The sequence below is a fragment of the Microcaecilia unicolor genome, chromosome 8, assembly GCF_901765095.1.
Source record: "Microcaecilia unicolor chromosome 8, aMicUni1.1, whole genome shotgun sequence".
Lineage (NCBI taxonomy): Eukaryota > Metazoa > Chordata > Amphibia > Gymnophiona > Siphonopidae > Microcaecilia > Microcaecilia unicolor.
In genome coordinates this window covers 145782595-145796356 of record NC_044038.1, presented here as the reverse complement: position 1 = coordinate 145796356, position 13762 = coordinate 145782595, and the positions used below count along the sequence as shown (strand labels likewise).

At 41.6% G+C, this 13762-nt stretch overlaps 1 protein-coding gene across 1 annotated transcript in view; it reads left to right on the top strand.

The window, feature by feature from the left end:
* FCHSD1 (FCH and double SH3 domains 1) overlaps positions 1–13762 on the top strand; it is a 151580-nt gene that overhangs the window by 3639 nt on the left and 134179 nt on the right. Inside the window, exons 2-3 of the mRNA XM_030213572.1 lie at positions 4974–5071; positions 7281–7326. Of these exons, the coding sequence (XP_030069432.1) occupies positions 4974–5071; positions 7281–7326 (144 nt within the window). The remainder of the gene's footprint in view (positions 1–4973; positions 5072–7280; positions 7327–13762) is intronic.

The window sequence follows — 13762 nt, the reverse complement described above, 5'->3', positions numbered from 1 at the left end:
TCCTAATGATAGAATCTAAATTTTGCAATAAATGTATTGGGGTTTTCTTATATAAATATTTTTTTAAGTATTGAGGTTATAAAAGTCCTGCACACTGAGACACTTTTAAATGTTTTTTGAAAGTGAAACACCTGACCTGAAAGTTGGATATGCTGAAGTGACCCTCTGGGGGTGTTTAAGAGTAATAGCACATGCTCTTTATATGTTGCAGTTTTTAAGGACATATATTTCAAAGTCAGCATATACCAAGAACATATTGCTCTCCTCCATGTGATGGTCAGGAAAGGAAAGAAAACCACATGCAATTTTACAAAGATCAGTACATAATGGAAAGAATCATCAAATGATCAGTTTTTGCTTATTATGATTATTCTGATCTGGAGTTCATAAGCCACCCATCTGGGTCATCAAAAAGGCAGGAGATCTTGCTCAGCAGGGCGGTTGGAATACAGCTCAGTATGCAGAAGTGGGATAATGTTGTTTCTTTTGATGATGTGTGTACAGCGCTATAAACATACATAAGGAGCATTTAAACTTGACCAGTTCTCAGTTTTAAAAACCAAAGTGCTGATTTAACTGAAACTTTAAAAGCAATGGTACAGCAGATAATTGCATATAAGGTTCATGTGGCCCATGTCATTCTGATTCCAGCTGCCTAGTTCTCCCTGACTGTCCAGTCTAGTTGATGTCACATGTCAGCTCATAGCCATGCAGGGTTGACTGCTTACAGGCTGTCACTGCTTCCTAGCTGGGCAATGTAACCAAGTTGACCTGTGCTGCATGCTAGAAAACTGGCCACCTCCCTCCAATGATAAGAATGTATCAAACCTAGCTGCCTTCTAGGTTGATCTTGTCACCTCTTGGGAGTGTGACACAACCTTTTTGTTCTTGGCAAGTTAGCTTTGTGTTCTTTTGTTAGGCCGCCTGCTGTTTTATGTAATTGAACATTTAGGTTTCCAGTGCACCAGACCCCCCCCCCCCCTTTTTTTCCTTCTGGCTTACAAATCCATTGCCTGCCTCATCTGTCTCAATTATGCTTAGGCTCTGTCAGGCCTGTAAATTGGTTACTGCCACTCTTTGCTGGTTGGCTGTTCAAGGCATCCACCATCCTCTTCCTAAAAAGAATTTCTTCTGAGTCGCCTTCTTTCCAGCTTCATATCATGATTTCTTATACTTAAATTTCTTTTCATAGGAAAATGCCACCTCCTATATCAAAATCTGCTAAAAATGTGAATGTTTCTATCTTATCTTATCTCCCTTTCTGTCTTCCAGCAAGTACATTTTGCTTTCTCTAGCTTCTCCATCTAGGGTTGCATTGCAGGTCCTGTACCGTTTTGGTAGCGTTTCTCTGTGCTCCTTCTATCCTATCCATAACTATATGAAGGTGTAGCCTTTTTGGAATTGAGATGGAGCTTCAGCAGAGGTCATATTACCTCTCCTTTCTTTTGTTCTACATCGTGATCTCTTGTTACACATTTGAGCATACAGTTATGTATTTTTCAATATCAAATTCTGTCAACCAGAACATTTTTCGTTTTGTGTCTTTTCTGGCAATGTTTGTTTCATTCATTTTCATTTGGCTGTTATGCTAGCACTGCAGCAATGTTGTAGAGTGTGTACTGTTTCAAAAGTATGTACACTATTTGCAAAGAGGGCACAAACCTAAACATTCGTGTACTATTTGCAGATGTGCAGGGGTTCATATGGACACACTGGAAAAGCGTATGTATAATCGGCTAATGAAAAAAACACAAATTTGTCATGTTTTTGTTTAACAACTCGCTACAATATGGGATGTTTACGAAGACATGAGAAATGTCAACAACATAACAGCCCATCCCTCGTTATTTCTGGAGAACACAATACAAAATGGTTGCGTTTGTTTGTAAAAGAGAATAGGACCAAATGTTGTAAGTGGCGTTATAAGTTGACTACTACTACTACTACTACTTATCATTTCTAAAGCGCTACTAGACGTACGCAGCACTGTACACTTGAACATGAAGAGACAGTCCCTGCTCGACGGAGCTTACAATGTCATTAGGACAGACAAACAGGACAAACAAGAGATAAGTTGAGTGACCCACTTGCATCCTTTGTCATTTGCTGAAGATGTCTAATTTGAGTCATATTAATCTAGACTGCGGAATAAGTTTCTTTGCTTAACACTAACCACAATCATTGAAGCCGACTCTGTGGGTGCTTGAGCACCCCCAATATTGAGAAAATTCCTTGTATGTGTCCAGGGAGGGGTCATTTCCATTGGGCTTAGCACCCCCAATAATTTTGAAAAGTTGGCTCCTATGACCACAATAAACTGAAATATGGAGGAAAAAGGCCTCTGGTCTGTCGTACTCAATGACCAATGTCAAAGATACTTTAGTACTCCCACAGACATGTCCATCATTATTGGTCCAGCATCAAGGAAACAGAGATGTTAAATTACTATAACACATTTAAAAGCGTTCCCCTTGGTAAAGCTTGAAGGCGAAACGGGACCCCTGTTGGGATACAGCAGATAAGTGCCACTTTCTCCAAGTTATTAAAACTTGTAACAAAGTACAATGCTGTGATGGTGTGAACAATGGTTTTATGGAAAGATTTTTATAAAAAGGAGACTGTATGAATAGAAAGAAGATTAGATGAGAAGAGAAGAAAAAATGTTTGTGTATTTTTTATGTAGGTTTTTTCAGGCCAGTGATGAAGGATATGTCTGTGGCAGTACTAAAGTATCTTTGACATTGGTCATTCAGTACGATGGACCTTTGAGGCCTTTTTCCTTCATATGTTAGTTTATTTTGGTTTATATTGAACAAAAAATCTTATACCACAGTCTAGATTGATAGAGCATTCTTAATAATCTCTGGAATAGTCCATGAATGTTGAATTAATGAGTCATAAACACATTGGCAGCTGCCACCATATAAAGTACAGCCCTGGTGGTGGTAATTTACTTTATCCATATATTCAGTGGCTCTGTATGATCTCTTATAAAATAAAAATTGGCTTGACTGTACAGTAGATGTGTATAGATCATAAAATCTACACTAAATCTACATGTGTCCATGATGAATTTGTGTGCAGACATTTACACCAGGTGCAGGGCTGATGTAACTATCTGCGCCCACAAGATAGATGCAATTTCTGAGACATACATAAGCACACATTCGCTCTCTTAAACCAGGTGCCTTGCAAACTGTAACAACAATTAAAATTGTAAATGTTGCTAACACTGATAACTGTGGTCTAAATTTAGCATACTCCTCCCCCCCCCCCCCCAAGCCCATCTTAAAGATGCCCTGGTGGTCTATGCTTAGGCAGGCAGGAGCTAACCCCAGGCGCTTCTGCCCTTGCTGACTCCAGGTTCTAAATGGCAGTCATGATCTTTAATGTTAATTTCGTGGTTCTACTACTGGGTTCCTGACCCCTAGCAGTAGTACCATGATACTACTGCTAGAGGTCGCGGTTGCCATTTTAAACCCAGAACTGGCACGGGTAGGAGTGATTGGGAATCTCTCTTGCCCTACCCTAGACCACCAGGGCATCCGTAAAGTGGGCCTGTAGGGGTGCTCCCGGGGGGGGGGGGGGATGCGGTGGAGCTCTTCAGAAAGGTAGATACTCTGAAGAGTGTCTTTCAGGGCAGCAGTTTAAAAAATTGTAATATTATCGCAATAACTGTACTCTATACATTTAAGTAGCACTGTTGAATGTGTATTTGTATGGTGACCTCATAAATTAGGCCAGCAAAAAAAATGACTGAATTTCATTGCTCTCTGTAAAGCTTTTCAGCTGGACCCCAGCCCATCTCTAAGAGTTGTGCATTAACTGGAAAGAGATGTTTATTTATCTATTCATTGGGCTTTATTAACCACCTTTATGAAGATTACTCAAGGCGGTGTACAGCAAGTGCAGTTTAGCATAAATCTTGCAATTTTTTTAACAGCATAACAATAGTAAAATGATCAAATGTAAACATAAATACAAGAAATGAGATGAAACAGCAAATTGAAACCTAGTAATAGGACCAACATGAAACATTATTAGAAATATACACATTTAACAGCACCGTAGAACAATCAAATAACACAAATATGATAAATATCTGTACAATACAAATGATACCAGAACAGAAAGCATAGATGAATATTCAAATCACAGAGATATAATGTAGTGTCACCATACTTTATTTATTTATTTATTTATTTATTTTAGTGCATTTCTACCCCACGTTTACCCACATGAGCAGGCTTACAATAAATCAAGTGGATACAATACAAGACAATGATGGCCTAGAATCAGAAAGTGACAGGAGGGGAAGGAACAGGGGATAACACAGGGTAAATGACATAATACCAATGAAGCACCTAATAAGCATGCATTAGAACATTTGAATAAAAAAAATGATATGATGCTGATGCTGGTTTCCAATCCAATTAAGTATCTTGCTGTGTAGCCAAAGGGCAAAGTGCAGATACATAGACAGGGACAAGATGTATAGTACAGAGTCGATTGGGATAAATCTGTGCGAATAACCAGCCTAAACATTTGAATAGAACAAGACACATGCAGTTGGCATCAGTGACATTGTATTTGCATCTTGTATCACATTTGCATGCCCTTCTGTTTAGCATGCTCATGTTAGGAGGAAACTTTATCTTTTATCAGTGCCTGGGGGCTGCTGGTTTTTGATGACAGAGTGAAATTGCAGATAGGCACAGATCAGCCAAAGCACTTTAATCTTGGTCTTTAATTCCCTTTTTTGCAGTGTTTGTTCTAGACTCAGCTCTGCCAATGCAACTTGGCTCATCCTTGAGTATTTCCTGTTGTCTAGTATTGAACTGACTGTACTTCACTGTCGCTCTGTCTGAGCACATGCAGAGCTCATTTAACTTGCATTGTGAGTGAGGTTGGAGCTTGGGTGTCTCATCCTCTGTGTCCCTTGAGAAACTGATGCGGAATTTGTTTCTTGGCAGGTAAAAGTGACTCAGGAGGTGAAAGTCCGATTTGGAGAGCAGCTTTCTAGTCTCCAGAATAAACAGCAACAAGAGACAGACCTCCTTGAAGACATTAGGTAAAGGAAAAAATAGCAGAGAAAAAATAAATAGATTTTTAAACCACTTTTTTGGCAGAAGGAAACACATTTAAAATGGTTTTGCTATAAAAAAATGTTTGTGGTAAAGTATTACTTTTGCTAATAGGTTCACAAACTCTTGAACTGCAGCTTTCTTATCCTGGTTCAGTCAGGCCAGCCTAGACTGGGTCCTGCATTGCTTGTTCTGCATATTTTGTAATGATGGGGAGGCTGACAAAGCATAGAGCAGAAACTGGGTGAAAGATAGTCGCTGTTGAATAGGAAATGGAAAGGGAGCAGAAGGCCTCTTCATGTCAGTCTCATGGAATCTTAGGTCAATGTTGGTGTCAGATTCTTTTCTGTTAAATATTTTGTGAGAACTCCTCATTTGCCTCCCAGCGGAGGAGGGAATGTAAATAAGATCCAATGCTCCAGAAGTAAAGGGGGGGGGTGGGGGACTTGGAATTTAACAGGATATACTGGCAAAGCAACAGCATCACATTCATACTTGTACAGAAAGCAAAGCCAAATGAAAGCGGAGATTGAGTCACAGCTTAATGCTCTAACATGGAGAGATGGCGAAATCATCACTTGTCTAGGATTGTGGACAACAAACCTTTTCTCAAAAGGTGTAGAGCTGAAACAAGGACAGATATGTTCATTTGAGAGAAAAACAAATGGTATCAACAATCACATGGGATGTTAAGTGTTCCATTTCTAAATGTTTACGGGGTTGCGGATGCATGTAAGGATTCCAAACTTTAATTCACCCAAGTCAACACTCCTAGTATAACATCATTGTCTGTGTTCTAGCCTCGATTGTCAAGGGCTGAATGGAGCTAAAGCAGCAATGGCTTGGACTGAAATGCTAGGACAAGTTTAGGCATGATCTCCATGTCCCTTTTGGGTAGCCTCAACAGGGCTGTCCCAGGGCTCTGTGGGTGGTACAGCTGCACAGGACATGAGGGAAATGGGGGTACAAAAATTACTCCCTGTCCATTGTCTCTCCTGCAGTGCAGAGGGTTGGGTGGGAGGCACTAGGGAGTGTTTTGCCCAAGACGCAATTCCAGCTCAGGATGCTCCTGAGTGCCATATGTAGTCTCAATAGACCTGTCACCTGAGCATGTCTAAATCCCAAATGAAAGGACTTTTTTCTGACATGGTGTACAGGAGTAGTGGGGATTAACTCTAGGTTTTTGTATGCAGCCTTCCAAAGCAATCATTAACCAGGAAAATCAGGAACAGAGGATTATATAATGAATCTGTAATCTACCTAGCTGTTCATAGTGGTCCGTTAAGACTTAAGAGCTTTGCTGTCATCATGTGGGGGGGGGGGGGGGGGGAGAGAAGATCTGAAGCTTGTGGAGGAGCTTTGTTTTTCTCATTCCTAGTCTCCTGTCCCCTTTGGAGAACAGAACTGTTTCCATATTATGTTTTTTTTAAATTAGAATAAAGCATTAGTTTAAAGATCTTTTTATTCAATAAAGATTTTGCCACAAGCAAAAAATGGGGAAGGTCCTTATTGAATATTCCCCATGAATATATTTTGTGTTCATAATATTTACCTCCTTTCAGATCATGAGGGGCCAACGCACAAAGGTTAACGTGCTAGGAACGTCCAATTTTTGACTGGTTCTATCCAGTTTAGCATGCTTGTTATTAGTGAGCAATGCACAAAGTGATTCTGCATCCATCTTACCGATCGCAGTAGCAGGCATCAATAATCATAAGCAAATGTATTACAATGAGTTGATTAGTATTAAAATGAGCAGTACAACAACAGGGATTCCTGGGCATGTGCAGAACATGGACATTTACCAAGAGACTGTTCTGTGCATGTGCTAGTTGCTTTCCCTACTGAGCTGCTTGCTAAATTTATGTGAATCTCATTTGCGTGTGATTTCTTTTGAGCATCGCTCTCACTATTTAAAAAAATCGATATCTTGTACTGTGGATCTAAATGGACACGTTTTTTTTTAACAGGGACTTTTAAACATCATCCCCTGAGTGAAAAGGGAAAGGGGGAGGAGGGAAGAGCTTGATAGAAAGCTGAAAGTGCAGGCCCCAGGATGCAAAGCTGGGACGCTCATGCTGTCCTGGAGCATTTTGATAACCGATGATTGCTTTAAGCTTCTGAAAGGACATGTCCATGAGTATGATTTCCTGTCATGCTTGCTCACATTCACACTCCTTTCCTTTCTCCTTCTAGAAGTTTCAGTAAGCAGAGAGCTGCAATTGAGAGAGAATATGGACAGGTAAGGACGTCCCAGTGAGCTGCTTTCACTACTATGCCAGTATATTAGATTTTGCTTGTCACACCGCTGTTAGTGACAACCGGAGGCATAACCACAAGTGGACTGGGCCCCTCCATTTTTGCCTCAGGCCCACACAGCAACTGAGTGCACCATTCGTGCCCCACAAACACTGAGCATGCTTGTGATACCAGCCTCGCAGTCGAAGTGCTGCACTGATGGCCATGCTTTATCTGACCTGGAGCAGATTCCAGATTTTTTTCAGCTGGTGCATCTTAAGGATCCCTGCCAGCTAAAGCATTAATTTTAATGTCGATATGGGGTGGAGGGAGGGAAGGAAACAGAAAGGGGATACTCGTTATTCATTGGCTCCCACAAAATTCATGTCTGGCTATACCACTGGTGACAACCCTCCATTTCTTACAGCAAGCATCAACTTCTCATTCCTTCTACCCTCTGCTGAGGTGTTAGTATTTCAGAGAAAAGAACCTGTATCCCAGGCTTAGAAAATGGAGTGTGAGATTGTACCTGGGTCACCTGCAGTAACAATCCCCTAAATTACTATTCTTTATTTTTAATATATTTTTATTAAATGGAGTATGACATGCCATAAATACAGCAACAAAAGTAAAACATTTACAAACAATATCTTGATAAACAAGCACAGAGAGAATGATGGTTTTCTAACTGTACTTTATTATATCGTGCCTCCTAGCCCCATAAATATTTGGTGTTTTAATATTTGTTGGTATTTATCAGCATTTATTGTAGTTTATTCTGTTTTTGTTTCTCTTTTAAATTACATGTATTTGAACTCCTAAATTATTATTCATGTTTTTTTTATTTCATGAAATTGCTGGTTTGATATACTCAATAGGTCAGGGTGTGGGCAACCATGGTCTTCAAGAGCCACAACCCAGTTGAGTTTTCAAGATTTCCACAATGAGTATGCATGAGATCTACTTACATACAGTGGAAGGAGTACATGCACATCAATGCCATGCATATTTCATTGTAGAAGTCTTGAAAGCCTGACTGGGTTGTGGCCCTCTGTGAGTACGTAAGTACATAAGTATTGCCATACTGGGGCAGACTGAAGGTCCATCGGGCCCAGCATCCTGTTTCCAACAGTGGCCAATCCAGGTCACAAGTACCTGGCAAGATCCCAAAATAGTACGATACATTTTATGCTGCTTAAATAAGCAGTAGATTTTCCCCAAGTCCATTTTAATAATGGTCTATGGATTTTTCCTTTAGGAAGCCATCCAAACCTTTTTTTAAACCCCAGTAAGCTAACCGCTTTTACTACTTTCTCTGGCAATGAATTCCAGAGTTTAATTACACGTTGAGTGAAGAAATATTTTCTCTGATTTGTTTTAAATTTACTACTTTTCAGGAAGGGGTGGGGCGGTCTGCCCTGGGTGCACGCCGCTGGGGGGGTGTCGGCTCCGCTGGTTCCCTGCTCTCTCTGCCCCGAAACAGGTTATTTCCTGTTCCGGGGCAGAGAGAGCAGGGAACCAGCGGAACTGATGCAGCTCCCAGCGACGTGCACTTGGGGCGGAGCGGCCCTCCCACCCATCCCCTTTCCTACGCCAGTGGTAAGAATGCGCTCCGGGGGGGTGCGCTGTGCTGCACCCGGAGGGGGGGTGCGCAGCGGCGACCCGCCCCGGGTGTCAGCCGCCCTCGCTACAGCACTGCTACTTTGTAGCTTCATTGCGTGCCCCCTAGTCCTAGTATTTTTGGACAAACAAGCGATTCACATCTACCTGTTCCACTCCACTCATTATTTTATAGACCTCTATCATATCTCCCCTCAGCCGTGGTTCTCAACCCACTCCTCGGGACACACTCAGCCAGTTAGGTTTTCAGGATATCCACAATGACTATGCATGGAATAGATTTGCATGCACTGCCTTCTTGGTATGCAGATCTACCAGTGGATATCCTGAAAACCTGACACACTGGGTGTACCACACTTGGGTTGAGAAGCACTGAAGTAGAACACTAGGACTCAGTATAGAGAAGCTATATCTTAGGTGAGACAGGTCCACGTGAGAGGAGGAAGGATTTTAAAACTGCTCTATGCTTCTTAAGGTGAAACTGTGAGATATACTTGGCAGCCAGGGAAGAGCAAACAAGTATGAGGGAAAGCAAGCAGGCTAGAACGTACACATTGCTTCTATTTATCTTAATATCTCTCTGCAAACAAGACTAGAATTTAGCTTAGAGAGTGTGGGGGGGAGGGGAGTGAACAAAGTTGAAGAAGGGAAAAAATAGGGAGAGCGACTAGAGGAAGGGAGAGTGAACATTTTTTTAAATACAACTTGAAATTCATTAAAGATGTGTTGGTCATATTCACAAATGAACATTACTCTCTGAATTCCCAGCCCTAGGATTTTATACCAAGTATAAGATTTAATTAGTATTCAGATTTGACGATGAAGGGGAATCGAGAAGGGAGAGAACAAAGTTAGCAAAAAAGTTGTGAGGTAGCATTTTGGTGGTCCTTTCAATGCAATACTGTTTACAGCCTAAGATTGTTCACTGAATCTTGCTTTTCTAGTCTTTAACATTTAAAAACATACTGAAGAGCAAAAATATAATATGAAACCAATACTGTATAATTTGCCCTCAACATTAACCAAGGAAATTGCCTGTAAATCATATACTAAAGAAAGGAAACCTCAACTGCCAGGGATGCCTACAAAGATGGCCTTCCCTTAAACAGCTTTTATCACGGGTTTCATCAGTCCTACTACTACTACTTATCATTTCTAAAGCACTACTAGATGTACGCAGTGCTGTACACTTGAACATGAAGAGACAGTCCCTGCTTGACAGAGCTTACAATCTAATTAGGACAGACAAACAGGACAAACAAGAGATAAGGGAATATTAAGGTGAGGATGATAAAATAAGGGTTCTGAACAAGTGAATAAGGGTTAGGAGTTAAAAGCAGCATCAAAAAGGTGGACTTTTAGCTTAGATTTGAAGAAGGCCAGAGATGGAGCTTGACGTACCGGCTCAGGAAGTCTATTCCAGGCATATGGTGCAGCAAGATAAAAGGAACGGAGTCTGGAGTTACCGGTGGAGGAGAAGAGTGCAGATTTGAGAGATTTACCCAGTGAACGGAGTTCCCGGGGAGGAATGTAGGGAGAGATGAGAGTGCTGCAGGAGGTACTGAGGAGCTGCAGAGTGAATGCACTTATAGGTCAATAAGAGGAGTTTGAACTGTATGCGGAAACGGATAGGAAGCCAGTGAAGTGACTTGAGGAGAGGGTTAATATGAGCATAACGACCCTGGCGGAATATTAGTCGTGCAGCAGAATTTTGAACAGATTGAAGAGGAGAGAGATGGCTAAGTGGGAGACCTGTGAAAAGCAAGTTGCAATAGTGTAAGTGAGAGGTAATAAGAGTGTGGATGAGGGTTCTGGTAGTGTGTTCAGAAAGGAAAGGGCGAATTTTGCTGATATTATAGAGAAAGAAACGACAGATTTTAGCAGCCTGTTGAATATGTGCAGACAAGGAGAGGGAGGAGTCGAAGATGTCCCCAAGGTTACGAACTGATGAGACAGGAAGGATGAGAGTGTTATCCACAGAAATAGAGAATGGGGGAGGAGGAGAGGTTGGTTTAGGGGGGAAAATAAGAAGCTCAGTCTTGGTCATGTTTAGTTTCAGATGGCGCTGAGACATCCAGGCAGCAATGTCAGACAGGCAGGCTGATACTTTGGCCTGGGTTTTGGCTGTGATTTCTGGTGTGGAGAGGTAGATCTGGGAGTCATCAGCCTAAAGATGATACTGAAAACCATGGGATGAGATCAGAGTACCAAGGGAAGAAGTATAGATGGAGAAGAGAAGAGGTACACCAACTGACAGTGTGATAGAAATAGAAGAGGATCCAATAGTGTATACACTAAAGGTACGCTGGGAGAGATAAGAAGAAAACCAGGAATGAACAGAGCCCTGAAATCCAAGTGAGGAAAGCGTATCAAGGAGTAGGCTGTGATCAACAGTGTCAAAAGCAGCAGATAGATCGAGAAGGATGAGGATAGAATAGAGACGTTTGGATCTGGCTAGGAACAGATCATTGGAGACTTTAGCAAGCGTTGTTTCAGTTGAATGAAGGAGGCGAAAGCCAGATTGAAGTGGATCAAGAATAGCTTGAGATGAAAGAAAGTCAAGGCAACGGTGGTGAACAGCATGTTCAAGTATCTTGGATAGGAAAGGGAGGAGGGAGATGGGGCAATAGTTGGAAGGACAGGTAGGGTCCAATGAAGGTTTTTTAAGGAGTGGTGTGACTACGGCATGTTTGAAGGCATCAGGAACAGTCGCAGTGGACAGTGAAAGATTGAGGATATGACAGATAAACGGGATGACAGTAGGAGAGATAGTGTTAAGTAGATGGGTGGGAATAGGATCAGAGGAACAGGTAGTTAGTTTCGAGGAGGAAAGAAGATGTGTAGTTTCTCTTCAGTGATTTTAGAAAAGGAAGAAAAGGAGGCAGGGGTTGGAGGGTTGAGAGAATGGACTAAGGGAAGGAGAGGTGGAGGTGACCTGGTTGAGAATTCAAGTTTAATCTTGTGAACCTTATCATGAAAGAACTCAGCCAGAGTCTGGGGGGGAAGTGAAGGGGGGGTTGGAGGTGAAGGCACTTTGAGGAGAGAGTTCAGTGTGGCAAAGAGACGACGAGGGTTTGAGCCAAGAGAATTAGTCAACTGGATATAATAGTCCTGTTTGACAAGTAAAAGAGCAGACTGGAAGGAGGTCAGCAAGAATTTGAAATGTATGAAGTCAGCATGGGCACGGAATTTCAGCCAAAAGCGTTCGGCAGAGCGGGCACAGGAACGTAGGTAGAGGATTCTAGAGGTCAGCCAAGGTTGGGGTTTGGTACGTTTTACAGAACGGGGAATGAGAGGAGCGAGAGTATCCAGAGCAGAGGAGAGAATAGTATTATAGGAAGAGACAGCCTCATTGACAGACTTAGATAACATAGTGGTAGAGAAGAGATTTGAAACATTGGAGGACAGAGTAGAAGGGTCAATAGCCTGAAGATTCCTAAATGTATTGGTTAAGATTGGACGGGAAAGTTATCAGATGATGGTCAGGGAGGGGAAGAGTTGAGGCACAGAAACTGGAGAGTGAGCAGTTTGAGGAGAGGATAAGATCAAGACAGTGGCTGTTCTGGTGAGTGGGGGCAGTGGAGCACAGTTGAAGATTGAAAGAGGATGTTAAAGCAAGAAACTGCGAAGCATAAGAGTCAGAGGGATCATTAGCATGAATGTTAAAATCCCCAAGAATGAGGGAAGGAGATGAAGGTTCAAGAAAGAAGGAAAGCCAAGCATCAAAGTCAGTGAGAAAAGAAGAAAGGGACTTATCAGGGGGTCGATAAATGACTGCTACTCGGAGAGGTAGAGGAGCAAATAGACTGATGGAGTGGACTTTGAAGGAAGAAAAACAGTGAGACTGAGGTAGAAGGTTGAAATCTACAAGAGGGTGAAAGTAGTAGCCCAACACCACCTCCACGGCCAACTGGGCGAGGAGTATGGTGTTGGGCTCTGAAACAAGCCATAATAGAAAACAACTCCAAATTGAGGAAAAAACTATTGTAGCCAAAAAAACTGAGGAATTTTGTAACAAAAAATACATTAGAACAATATTCCACAAGGTTAATGTATCAAAATACTGAAAAAGTGCAGTCTCTACATGTGCACAGAAGAAAATACTACTTAGCTTATCCACCCAGATGGTCTCCGTAACTTATGAATTTCAGCAAAGGTTAACTCCAAAAGTAGATCAACTGTAGCACAATGTAACTCCCTGACAAGGGCCCCCCTTGTTTCATATCTGCCTCAGGAGGAATCCATCAAAATATTTTTTTCAGTCTTTCAATCTTTTGAAGGCATCCCTGGCAGTTGAGGTTTTCCTTTCTTTAATAAGTGATTTATAGGCAATTCCTTGGTTACTGTTGAGGGCAAATTTATATAGTATTGGTTTTCTAGTCTTTCACATTTGTTTTCCCTGTTTCTCTTTTCTCTCACTGTGCTGTGTTTCATAATGACTTGTTCCTTGTCTTCCCCTTTAATTTCTCTCTCATACTTGCTATTTATCTTTTCCTTCCTGTCCATCTCTATATCTTGTTTCTCTCCTTCCCTCTCTCTCATTTATGTTTTAGGGAAAACTCCAAATACGTTTTTTTCAGGAGGAGGCATCTCCCATACACCATTTTTAGATGAGCAGTAAAGGATATTAATAACATCTTGCATGTAACTGAGTTATAAACAGCTTCCCACTCGTGGGAATTGTGTTCTGTCACTGACTCCATTGCTTTCTCATTTCTGCTTGGTGAGATGGGTCATATGAATCATTCAGATGTGTTTGGTGAATGGAACAAGTTGTAACATGAAATCCTCTCATACAAATACATAGCGATGGACTAAGG